At 45.8% G+C, this 12,782-nt stretch overlaps 1 protein-coding gene across 6 annotated transcripts in view; it reads right to left on the bottom strand.

Annotated features, from left to right (window-relative positions):
- rps6ka2 (ribosomal protein S6 kinase, polypeptide 2) overlaps nucleotides 1–12,782 on the bottom strand; it is a 498,908-nt gene that overhangs the window by 103,373 nt on the left and 382,753 nt on the right. For all 6 annotated transcript variants that reach the window (XM_038808497.1, XM_038808501.1, XM_038808509.1 and 3 more), the window contains 2 exons: nucleotides 4,279–4,367; nucleotides 2,497–2,561 (listed from right to left, as the gene is read on the bottom strand). In XM_038808497.1, the coding sequence (XP_038664425.1) occupies nucleotides 2,497–2,561; nucleotides 4,279–4,367 (154 nt within the window). The remainder of the gene's footprint in view (nucleotides 1–2,496; nucleotides 2,562–4,278; nucleotides 4,368–12,782) is intronic.

The following is a 12,782-nucleotide window of genomic DNA, read 5'->3' as shown; positions in this document are numbered from 1 at the left end:
TCAAGGTAGGAAGAAATGAGTTGCATTTGGAAGGAGCAGGCTCATATGATGGGTCTACCAGGGTAGTCCTGTTTGTGAACTTTGGAACTCATTTTCTCCAATATTGACTCCATCCCCAATCTCCTTGTCCAGTCTCTTCCCACCTATTGTCATAGAATCATAGCATTGACATTGCAGAAGGAGGCCATTCAGCCCATCGAGTCTGCACAGGCCTTTGGAAGAGCACCCTACCTCAGCCCACATCTCTACCCTATCCCTGTAACCCAGTAACCCCACCTAAACGTTTTTGGACATTGAGGGCAAGTTATCATGGTCAATCCACCTAACCTGCACTTCTTTGGACTGTGGGAGGAAACCAGAGGACCCAGAGGAAACCCACACAGACATGGGGAGAACATGCAGACTGCACACAAACAGTGATCCAAGTGGGAATTGAACCTGGGACCCTGGTGCTGTGAAGCAACAGTGCTAACCACTGTTCTACCATGCTCTATGTCATATCTACAATTTCCAGTTTCTTAGCCCTAACCACCTGTTCTTCGCCATGGATGTCCAATCCGTCTACACCTCCATCCACCACCAGGAAGGTCCAAGGGCCCCCCACTTCCTCCTTAAGCAGAAGCTGAAACATTTCCCACTACCACCACCACTCTGTCCCGCCTAGCCGTCTCTCAATAATTTTGCCTTTATCTTGTCTCACTTCCCACAAATAAAAGTTATGGGTAGCGGTTCCCACATGGGCTCCATTTATGCCTATCTTTTTGGGGTATTGTTCTAGTACTACTCAGGCAACTTCCCAATACTCTTTCTCCTTGACCTTTCTGTCTCCATTTCCAGTAAGGACTCTACCTCCATTCCAATAATGCCGCCTTTGAAAACAGCGCTTCTGAAGTGTCTACCTTTTTCCTGAACTGAGGGTTTTCCCCCTTCTGTGGTTGACAGCACACACAACCAGGTTCAACCCATTTCCCACACCTCTGCCCTCACCCTTCCCCTTCATCCCAGAACCAGGATAGGGTCCCAATTGTCCTCACTTTTCACCCCGCCAGCCTCTGCACTCAGAGGATTATTCTTCACCAATTATGCCAATGCCAGCACAATGCTACCACCAAAAACATCTTGCCCTTACTCCCCATCAGCATTCCACAGGAATGCTCACTAATCCACTGTTCCATCACCCCCAACCCTTCGCAGGGCGCCTTCCCTTGCAAAAACAGGTCTAAGATCTGCTCCTTTACCCCCCTCAATCCCTCCCTACTGCCCAAGGCCCTAAATACTCCTTTCAGGTTAAGTAACATTTCATCTGCACCTTTCAAGTTACTTTACTGTAATTGCTGCTCCTAATGAGGCCTGCTCTGCATTGGCAAGTCTAAACGCAGACTGGGTGACCGCTTGACGCAACATCTTTGCTCCATCTGCAAGCATGCCCCAACCCTCCTGTCAATTGTCAGTTCATTTGCCTTCTTGCTCTCATGCCCATCCGTCTGTCCTTGGACTGCTGCAATGTTCCAGTGAAGCCCAACGCAAACTGGAAGAGCAGGATCTTATCTTCTGATTAGGTATGTTATACCCCTTGGAACTCAACATTGGGTTCAACAACTTTAGACTGTGACATTTCTCCTCCATCTTGACCCTTTTTTTATCCAACGGTTATTTTGTCTCAATGGAACCCTTCTTGTTCTTTAGCTTTGCTTTCGCCGAGCACTGCCCTTTGTTCTCCTATTAACACATTCTGCTATCCTACCTTTATGCCGAAATCAACACTTTCTATAGTCCTTCACACTGCCATTAACACTTGCTCTGCCTTGTTTCCACCTTTGTTGCAATCTATCTATGCATCACTGACCATCTTTGCTCCACCCCCTCTTATACAGTATATAATCCATCACATTCCTCCTTCTTTTCAGCTCGGAAGAAGAGTCAGATCCACTCGAAACGCTAACTCTGTTTTAAGCTCCATCGATGCTGTCGGACCTGCTGAGTTTTTCCAGCATTTTCTGTTTTCATTTCAGGTTTCCATCTTCCACAGTATTTTGCTTTTATATACAATTGAGCTTGGCATGTGTGAAAGAGAAACAAGTTTTACTAGAAAGCTACATGCTTGCCAAAATCTGGCAGTTGAATGCGAGCTAAATTGTTCCTTTCCTGATAATTATTTTTAGCTCTGCTTTTTCAAATAGAGCTCATGAATATAATATTAACTGCAAATGATGTTAAGTGACTGTTTCAGCCATTGATATTCACCCATGCTCTCAACATCTTGTCCTTCCAACTATCTGGCAGCATAAACAGAGAGACTAAACAGCAGAAAGGCCAATCACATCAAAGTGCATCTATCTCCACACCATTAACAAGGGAGCTTTAAAAAAAAACATCACTGATTGCAAAGTAGCTGATTAAGATTGCAAAGTAGCTGATGAGACATATGTTCATTAACAATAAGTCTTAATCAACAATTTAAAACTTCAAACTTCAGAATTGCAGTAATGCACTTACATTCCAGTCTATTGTTCCGAAGAAACAGTGCCTTTTTATCTCCTCAACTCCATCAGGTCCAGCACCTTAAAACCAAAATAAAAATACAAACAATGGAATCAGTGCTTCTGAAAAGTTATTAGACTGCATGTTATGTGCCCCCGCCAGGTGTGATGAGGTGGGCATGTAAAATGAGGCTCACCATGCCACCTACCCCCAAGTTCACGGGCATGAAATTTGCAGCCCGCCCGCCATATTTAAATGAGTAATTAAGAGTCAATTGGGTTCATTACCAAATCAATTGGCTATGATAATATGCTGCCTTCGCCACAAAACATTTGGCGTTGTCAGTCTGGCGCGAATGGGCAGCCTGCTTTTGAAAAAAATGTTGTCGAAGGGCGGGATGGAAGGGAGGAGTACTATCGTCTGGGGTGGCACTTTGCAAATCGGAGGCAGACCCCTTACGATAGAACCCCTTTTCCTCCTGTCCAACTACTGCATTAAACACAACCCACATACCCCAAACTCTTCCCTAACCTGCCCAAATCGTCCCTGTTCAAGCCCTTGGATGGACTTACTTGCCTCCCGGATCCATTGGGTCTTCTCCTTCCCGGTTGCAGTCCTGGCAGTGCCCAAGAATATGCTCTTGGTGTTGTTGGGGCTGATGGGACTGTTGGCCAATTGGCTTGGCCATCAGCTCCTGAGGGCAGGCATCCCACACTGCCCCTATTGAGCGCGTTATAGCAAGCCATCCATCACCTGTAATATTCCTAAGGGCACCTAAATCTAATCTCTAATAGACACAGCACATGGCAACAGAATTTGTATCCTTGTTGCTTTTGATCATGTCATGTGACAAAGCTTTCACCATATACTGAATAACTTTGTTGTGCCAAAACAAGCATGTTCTTTTGAAGCCGTTTATGGTGAATTAAGCTGCAATAATACTCCAGAACTGCAAATAAAGTGCAGATTAAAACCATGCATTCTTTATATTTAAAAAAATAGTCATATTAAAATAAATTAAAGGCAAACACAGAAACTGGGATTGTGTCACACCACTATTCCAATCTGATCATCCAGATTTGTTCTGCATATCTGGGGACAAATAATAATAATAATAATCACTTATTGTCACAAGTAGGCTTCAATGAAGTTACTGTGAAAAGCCCCTAGTCGCGACATTCTGGCACATGTTTGGGGAGGGTGGTATGGAAATTGAACCCGCGCTGCTGGTCTCGTTCTGCATTGCAAGCCAGCTGTTTGGCCCACCTGTGCTAAACCCGAAGCTTTGTGGAATTTGTCAGTTTTTAAAAAAAGAATGATTGTCAAACAGTTCACTACTTTTGTCAAATAACTATTTCTCTTTTAATGGTTACTTTTCTTTCTTTGCGCAGTGTGTGATTAAAATGTTGAACTAATGTTTACAGTAAAATAACTCAATTTTGGAGAAAAGCTGCGTGAGCAGTGAAATTGAGCAACTGGACTTCAAAACGTGTTCCTTTTACAATGGAGAAAACAGCCAGCAGAGAAGTCAGGGGTTGATTGTTTCCTTATCTTCAATGGCAGCAGAAAAAGCTTTGATATTGGGAGAGTTGAGAATCACAAATAATTCAAAATATATCAGTTTATTCCATTCAGAGACCCCCGAATGTAACAGCTAGCCTATGCATTATTATCTGTGTATAAATTAATTGAGTTACCCAGGAAAACATGTGGATGAACATTAGCTAATAAAGGTGGTTTAATTTAATAATCGCACTTGATCATCCAATTTTTCGAGAAAATTTAAAACAAATGTACCTAATCGGTTGCAGGGATTCCGCTTGAAAAGTGCTCGCAAAAGGCTTTGCGCTTCTGGGCTTAAGAATTGTGGCATTCCCAGTTTGGCTCTAGAATACAGACACAAACAAATATCAGTAAATAAAACAAACAGAAGGTATTCAAAAGTATTTGAGGCAATCTATTCCTTTGCTCCTCAGTTTACGCTATTCCCTAACTTTCACCTTCTCTCCTGAAAGTAGTGTCTTGTGCCAAAGTGTGACTCCCACCAATACCAGATGCCCACAGATAATTTTGTTAAGGGCATCTGGTGACTGAAGATCAAGAAATTGAATGTCATCAGATTGGTCAACGATAGTGGGCCTCCCAACTGAACACAAGGCTGTCCTTATAGTTAGACACTGACACATGAACTTACATGCACAGATCATTGGACAGCAATCAGGAACAGGAGTTCCCCTCTGCCTAATCTGAGAATGTCAAGTTGAATTATTATAGCTTCACTACAGCGTAGCCAAAATCGACTACCTCAAGACAGACCAGAGGTCAAATTTAGAACCTCTCTCATTTACTTGGTTTAGTGCTACAGAATAGCAAAGGACAAAAAACACTGACAGGAATAGTTGACCCCCCACACCACCACCACCACCCCTCTACCTTATAGCAGTCACATAATTGAGAAGACAGAAAATGAGAGGACCATGTAACAACACTAATGCAATAATCATTGCAGAATTTCAATCTTCCTGTAGGTTGGGTAAATTAAATCAGCAACAGCCATTGGGAGCACGAGCTCATGGGATACATACCAGACAAATTTCAAGAAAACTATTTGAAGGAACCAATGAGGCAATTGGATTTTTAAAATCAAATATGGTGTAATGAGATGGTGTTAATTGGTAATTTTATAACAAAGGATCCTCTGTGGCAAAGTGATCAAACTGGTTGCATCTTAAAGAGCTGGGATCAATATCTTGGTAGGGAGGTTTGCTAGTGCTGTTGGAGTGAGTTTAAACAAGCTTGGAAGAGGATTGAGAACCCGAGTGTAGGTTCAGAAGGAAGAGAAGCAAAACCAGAAATGGAAGGCGGAAAATTATAAAGTGAGAAAGGAAAGTTGAGCAAACAGAGGTTAGAAAACAGGGAATAAAGGAGTTGTTCAGTGATTAGTGGTGCATACTTCAATGTAGGGAGTCTAGTAAGTAAAGCAGATGTTCTCAGGGCACAGGTAGGCAGGTGAAAGTATGATATTATAGGTATTACTGAAATATGGCAGCATGGGGCATCATAGTAGCACAGTGGTTAGCACAACTGCTTCACAGCCCCAAAGTTCAAGGTTTGATTCCCGGCTTGGGTCACTGTCTGTGCGGAGTCCGCACGTTCTCCCTGTGTCTGTGTAGGTTTCCTCCGGGTGCTCCGGTTTCCTCCCACAGTCCAAAGATGTGCAGGTTAGGTGGATTGGCAATGCTAAATTGCCCTTAGTGTCCAAAAAAGGCTAGGTGGGGTGCTCTTTCCAAGGGCCCGTGCAGACTCGGTGGGCCAAATGGCCTCCTTCTACATGGTAAATTCTATGACTCTCAGATTCTATAGCTTAAAGAGGACAGGAACGACATCTCAACATTTCTCTGGTTACATCATTTTCAGACAGGATGAAGAGGGGGGGGGGGGGTAAAAACTGGGGCGTGGATTGCAATATTGGTCAATGAAACACATCACAGCAGTGAGGAGAGATGATCTGCCAAGAAGTGAATCACATTAAGCCATCACACTGCAGGGAGTACATCATTTATCCCGATCACAAAGGGAGATAGAAGAGCAAATATGTAGTAAAACTGCAAAAACAAATAGGCAGTAATAGGGGGAGATAACATGTTCATATTTTAACTGGGATATATGAAGAGTAAACAGTATAGTCAACGTAGAGTTCTTAAATGTATTCAGGGGAATTTATTGAGCAAGTATACAGCAAGCCGAATAAGACAGGGGGCAGTGCTGGACTTTGTTTTCGAGAATGAATCTGGCCGGGTATAAGGGGCATCAGTACGACAGCAAATTCGTGGTAGTGATGAAAATTTAGTTAGATTTAGAGTAGTTACCGGGTGGCACAGTGGTTAGCACGGCTGCCTCACGGCCCCGAGGACCCGGATGCGATCCCGGCCCCAGGTCATTGTCTGTATGGTGTTTGCACATTCTCCCCGTGTCTGCATGGATCTCACCCCCACAACCCAAATATGTGCAGGGTAGATTGATTGGCCACGCTAAATTGCCCCTTAATTGTAAAAAATAATTGGGTATTCTAAATTTCTAAAAAGATTTAGAGTAGTTATGGAAAAGGATAAGTTGGACCAAGCAAAATCTTTTTAAATTAGGGAATGGCTAATTTTACAAAGCTGAGATATGAGTAGCTGAGAAATAGCTGCTTGAAGATAAATAAGCGTCTGAGCACTGAAAATATTCTGCTTTTGAGTTTTCCCTCCCGAAATGGAAAAGCTCCTAGTTCCCACATTATTCTGCATCTGACAGATATTTGCTCACTCACTTAAAGTAGCTAAGTTCATTTACAGACTCATTATATCCTCGAGGCAACATACTTTCCGACCTATCGAACTGACATAGACAAATTTAGCTACGATACATTCGGTTTTTCATTGCAGTCATTGATATTGTAAATGTTTTACACCCCAGCACTGATCCCTCTGGCACTCACCTAGTGAAACTTGTCAACCTGAAAATGACTCATCATACCTCATCTCTGCTTTCTATTCGCCAACCTTCTATTCATTGTAATATGGTACTCATTTCACCATGAGCTCTTTTTTGTGTAGCAACCTTGGATGTGGCACCTTATCAATTGCATTTTGGAAATCTAAATACAACACATCTACAGGGTCCCCTTTATCCATGTTGTTCATCACTTCCTCAAGGAACTCCAATAAATTTCCCTTTCACAAAACCATGTTGACTCTGCCTGATCCCTTTGTGATTTTCTAAATATCCTGCTAAAACCTCTTCAATAATGGATTCTAGCAATTTCCAAATGATAAATATTAGACAAACTGATCCATAACCTTCTGCTTTCTGCCTCCTTCTTTTCTTGAATAAAGATGTTCAGCGGAATTCTCCGTCGGTGGGCTCCTCCAGTCAGCCGGCAGTGCACCCACACCCATAGGTTTATCGAAGGAGTGAGGTGGCCTCAATGGGAAACCCTATTGGCCGGCTGTGGGAATGGAGAATCCCGCCTGGTGCAGTTGCTATTTTCCTATCTGCTGTGACCCTTCCAGAATCTAAGGAATTTTGGAGAATTGGAACCAATGCCTCTACTATCTCGACAGCCTCTTATTTTAAGACCTAGTGATGTGCCACAAAGATCAGTTTTTGATCCTCAACTTATTGAAATGATTCAAATGTGGCAAATGAGTGTAATGTATCCATGTTTGCTGATGATGCAAAACGAGTTGGGAAAATTAACTGAGGGGAATGCAAAGGGGTTGCAAAGGAATATAGACAAGTAAAGTGACTGGGCAAGAAGGTGCCAAATATAGTGTACACAGGAAAATGTGAAATCATCCACTTTAATAGGAAGAATAGAAAAGCAAGATAGCTTCTGAAAGACAAGGGGTAAGTAAATGATTATCTTCAAAAGGACTTCAGGATCCTTCCCGAGTAACAGAAAGCTAACATACAGCAAGCAATTAGGAAGGCAAAAACTACATTGGCCTTTATTGTAAGTTCGATTGGAGTTCAACTGTGAGGAAGTCTTGCTAAAATTATATACCACTTTTGTGAGAATATTCATCAAATATTGTGCACAATTTTGGTCTCTTTACCCAAAGGCAGATATTTTCGTGTTAGTTCACTGGATTGAGTCCTGAAATGAGATAGTGCCCAATGAGGAGGGATTGAGCAGAAAGGGCTTATATTCACGAGAGTAAAATCAGAAAGTGATGGCAATACTCAACAGGTCTGGCAGCATCTGTGAAAGGAGAAATAGTTATAGGGTGGAATCGGCCTGTTCCGCTGGCACAGGGAAGCTCGGCGAGTGGAAGAATGAAGCCAAAAAACAGTTCCCCTGCAACGAGATGAACTTTAGGAATTAAGCTCTTGGGACTTTAAAGGCAGGTTGAAGGTGGGATAAACTTACCGATGAACAATGTTGAGAAGCCCTTTTGCATGTATTACCAAGTTATTCATTAAAAGGCCAGCTCACCAGAATTAAGTTGTACCTCCAAATTAAATTCCCCACCAGTGAGCAGTTAGATTGTTCAGTTTTACCACAGTACCTAAGTCATGTGCAGCTGGTGAGGTCAACTTGTTCCTTGATTAACATAAGAACATAAGAACATAAGAACTAGGAGCAGGAGTAGGCCATCTGGCCCCTCGAGCCTGCTCCGCCATTCAATTAGATCATGGCTGATCTTTTAACGGTGAGCTGCTGCGCCATTGTCCTCTTTGGGGAGAGTCTGTAAATTCCAGCCTATGCTTGAGTGGTGACAGTGCAAGTTGCATGGAGGATGATCAAGGAAGGAAGGAAGGGTTAGCAGGGAAGGGTATGGCAGTGCCCATGTAAGGTGGAAGGTGAAGTGCAGGCTGTCCGAATGTGCTTTATATATGTCTTCTGGACCTTTAACTCCATGGGGTAATGGCGCGACAGTGACCTCCTGCCTGCCCTTACAGTGAGAATTGGAAAGCTCCCCCCAGTAGTGCGGAGCAATGCAAGATCACGTGTGGCAGCTGTCCCACCACCCAACAGAAATCGCTCCCACTTCCATACCTGCAACCAAACTTCCACTCCAGAAAGGAAGATTCTGGCCAAAGAGCTAGGTCAATTATCCTCCATGAGCTCTAATGAGTTCTGATTAAACACTATCGATCTGAAAAGTTGGGTGGATTTCTCCCATTTTGAGACTAATGGCGCAAGTCAACCATCGCGTTGCGGCCGGCGTGGATCAGAGCACGCTGAGTGAATAGCAGGAAAGGCCAAAATCAGGGGCTGGATTCTCCGATTCTGGAGCTATGTCCACACGACGGCGTGGGAACGGTAGCATTTTCTGCCAGAAAAAATGGCATAAAACGGCCACTGATTCCCCCTTTTGCTGGGGGCTAGCATGCCGGCAGGGTAGCACACCCGGCTCTAGCTGCCGATATGGCCCGGAGAATTTCCCGGACCAGGGCCAAGCATTTGCGCTATATGGCGGAGGCCACTTGCGGACCCAGCCTGTGAAATAGTTCCCCCTCTTTGGCCGGCTCGTGCATCCTGGAAACCCCCCCCCCCCCACTGTGCTCCTAGCCCCTAATAAAGCCCCCACGAGTCCACAGCTGCCACACCGAGTTCCCGACAGATGAGACCACACGCGACCGGCGCTGTCGGGAACTCGGCCTGTTGGTGGCAGAGCATCGGGGGTGGGCCTCAGGCAACGTCCTGAGGCCATCAACACGTGGCCTCCAAGTATGCCGCTTTGGAGGGGGCGGAGCATCACAAAAGCGACGCCGCCTCCGATATGGTTACGAACTGTGATTCTTCGACCGATCGCCGAACGCGATTTCAGCGTCGGCAACCGGACAATCCAGCCCCAGGTCTGCAATTCACCCCGCTGGTTCCCAACGGCGAGTTCCAGATCTCTTCCCAAAATACCAAGCATATCATTAACTGTCATTTGCATTCATTTGATTCTCATAGGCAAGATTGAAGTTGAATGCAGCGGCCTCCCGGGAATTGTCTGACTCACCAATGGGAAGTCATGTGGGTGTCATTTAGCATGTGAAGCTGGCGTAATGGCTACTGTGGGAACTGAGGAGGTGAGTAGCCATTTCCATTATCCGACATGCAGTTCAAGGTCATCAGACTTGCTTGCCCAGTGCTTGGAGGGGTGGGGAAGCCCTAAGGGGAGGCCGCGCTTGGTCGGGGGGTGAAGTGTTCTCGGTCGGGGTAACCCCACGTGCAGGTGACGGTGAGGGGCTTTGCATCTGTGAAACCTTCAAGCCATCTTTAAATACTGTGGAGATCCATAACAGGAGAAAGTTGCAGCCTGTCTGTCCCGCCAAACACATCCAGAAATGAGTCTTGCTGTGGTTTCAATGCTGAAAGTCAATTTCACTCCCTTTGACTGTGAGCAGCCTCTTGCTTCACAGCTGAAGGCTATTTCAAATGTTAGCCTTGTTAGTTGTGAGAGCACGTCACAGTTGCAGATTGTGTTTGCTGCTTGGTCCTGCTGGTGGCTGCACATGCCTGGAGGTTGCTGTTGCTGTTTCCTTCCTTTTCTGTAGACAGAAAGAAGGACATTTTTTTCTAAGATACCTGGATCCTGGAACACTGGGCTCAGGGGGATGTGTGAGTCCAGAAGACAATCCGGTTTGAGGCAAGATGACGCTGTGGGACCTGATACGCAACATTGTTCCACATGGGCCACCTGCTAACGCAGTTGATTTCACAGATTCACAGATTATTGATGCTTTTGTTGTTGTTGTGGTGAGTGCTACATGTAACTGGCACGGGTTAAACAGGCTGGACGTCAAGGATGTTCAACTGCATCTTGAGTACCAGTGGAATATGTGGATGCCAGGATTTGGTTCTGGTGAGATTGGGCTGTGTGGAAGAGCCTGCACAGCTGCGGCTCCTGGACGGAGAATGGCACTGATACATGGAACAAGCAACACGTTGATGGACAGATCATTTCTATGACAAAGTTCTGCACATAACACATTCTCAGGCTTATCCATTTCTGCTGAGGAACCTATGAGGGGTGATACCGTTTGTTTGTTTTTGTTTGTGAAAATGAGCTGATATAGCTTTGGATTGGTATCAGTATGGAATGGTAATGTTTCCTTGTTGTTTAACGGTTAGTGTGATATATGGAATGTTACATAGCTGATTTTCAAATCTTCGTTGCTGTTGACCTTTTAATAAGCAAGATATTCTGAACTCTCAAGTGCATCCTCGAGAGCACTCATGTCGTGTCTAAGAGGGTGATCAGTGCACTGTATTTTAAGCAACCTTTGATGCTTAGCTTTGAGGGGCTGGTTTAGCTCACCAGGCTAAATCGCTGGCTTTGAAAGCAGACCAAGCAGGCCAGCAGCACGGTTCGATTCCTGTACCAGCCTCCCTGAACAGGCGCCGGAATGTGGCGACTAGGGGCTTTTCACAGTAACTTCATTGAAGCCTACTTGTGACAATAAGTGATTTTCATTTTCATTTCATGCTTGACCAGTGTGCCGGAACTCTAGGATTGTCAGCACCATAGAGGCAGCTGCCAACAATCAAACACTAAAGAGCAGAGCTTCTGCGCTGGGGAAATTCTTGTGGCCAAAAGGTGAGTGTCTGGATCAGGGGATGGCACCTGAGCACAGCCTCCCTAATGATCCCGGCAGAGGTCTGGCGTCTGTGGGCTCCTGATGTGGCTGGGTGTGAGTGTGCAGAGCAAGATTTGCCAGCACAATTGGCTCGCTGGATGGCACTCTGAGAAAAGGCAGGGCAATCATGGTAAGGGGGGGGGAGGCTTATGGGATTTGAGAGTCCCGAGATGGAAACTCTGACTGATTGAAAGTCTCTCTTCTTCAATTCCTTACAGATATCAAAATGGTTTGTGGTGTCAGTCCTGCAGCGGCTGCCATTGTGGTGCTGGTGGGAGCCGAGGCGGGCAGCAGCAGTGACGACACAAGCTGGAAGCGGGACCCCATGTGCAGGGGGCCGCCTCACACCCTGAAGACCTGGTCGCCCAGCAGGCTGAGGAGGGACACAGAGGGAGAGGCCAGCAACGACCAAGATATGTATGCGTTGTTGGTCTTTCAATGAGATGACGGACAGCATGTGCCACAGAAGACTCCATCTTGGGAGTGTGAGAGTGCGGCACCTGTGCCACGTCTTCACAGACTTGGCAGCCAGTGGAGGAGGAGGACATCTGCTCCAGTGGCCGCAAAGGTCACCACAGCCCTGAATCTTTACGCCAACGGTTCATTCCAGGGCTCGAGCGGGGACCTGTGTGGCATTTCTCAATCTACAGCCCACAGGTGCATCTGGGAGGTGACAGCTGTTCTATATGCCTGGCCATCAGACTAGATCACCTTCAACCTGGACCAGGCCCACCAAGATGCTCAGGCTGCAGGATTGCCTACCATTGCCGGGGGATACCCCAGGTCCAGGGGGCAACAGATGGCATGCATATCACCCCCCGCACACCCTTTATTAACAGGAAGGGATCCCACTCCCTGAATATTCAGATTGTGTGCGACCACTGCCTCCACATCATGCACATGTATGCCTGCTACCCAGGAAGCGTGCATGACAGCTACATCTTGGGGCACTTAGAGATCCCTGGCATCTTTGAAGACTATCCCAGGTTGACAGTTGGCTCTTGGGGGACAAGGGATACCTGCTGAGGTCCTGCCTGATGACACTGGTTCGGAGGCCTGAGACCGAGGCGGAGACCCGATATCACAAACCACCGGGGCTGTCATTGAGCAGTGCATCGGACTGCTCAAAATGCGGTTACGATACCTGGACTGATTTAGTGGTGCACTGCATACACCATCCA

Source organism: Scyliorhinus canicula, chromosome 1, assembly GCF_902713615.1.
Source record: "Scyliorhinus canicula chromosome 1, sScyCan1.1, whole genome shotgun sequence".
Lineage (NCBI taxonomy): Eukaryota > Metazoa > Chordata > Chondrichthyes > Carcharhiniformes > Scyliorhinidae > Scyliorhinus > Scyliorhinus canicula.
The sequence above is the reverse complement of the archived record's forward strand: the minus strand, read 5'-3'. Positions and strand labels throughout refer to the sequence as shown.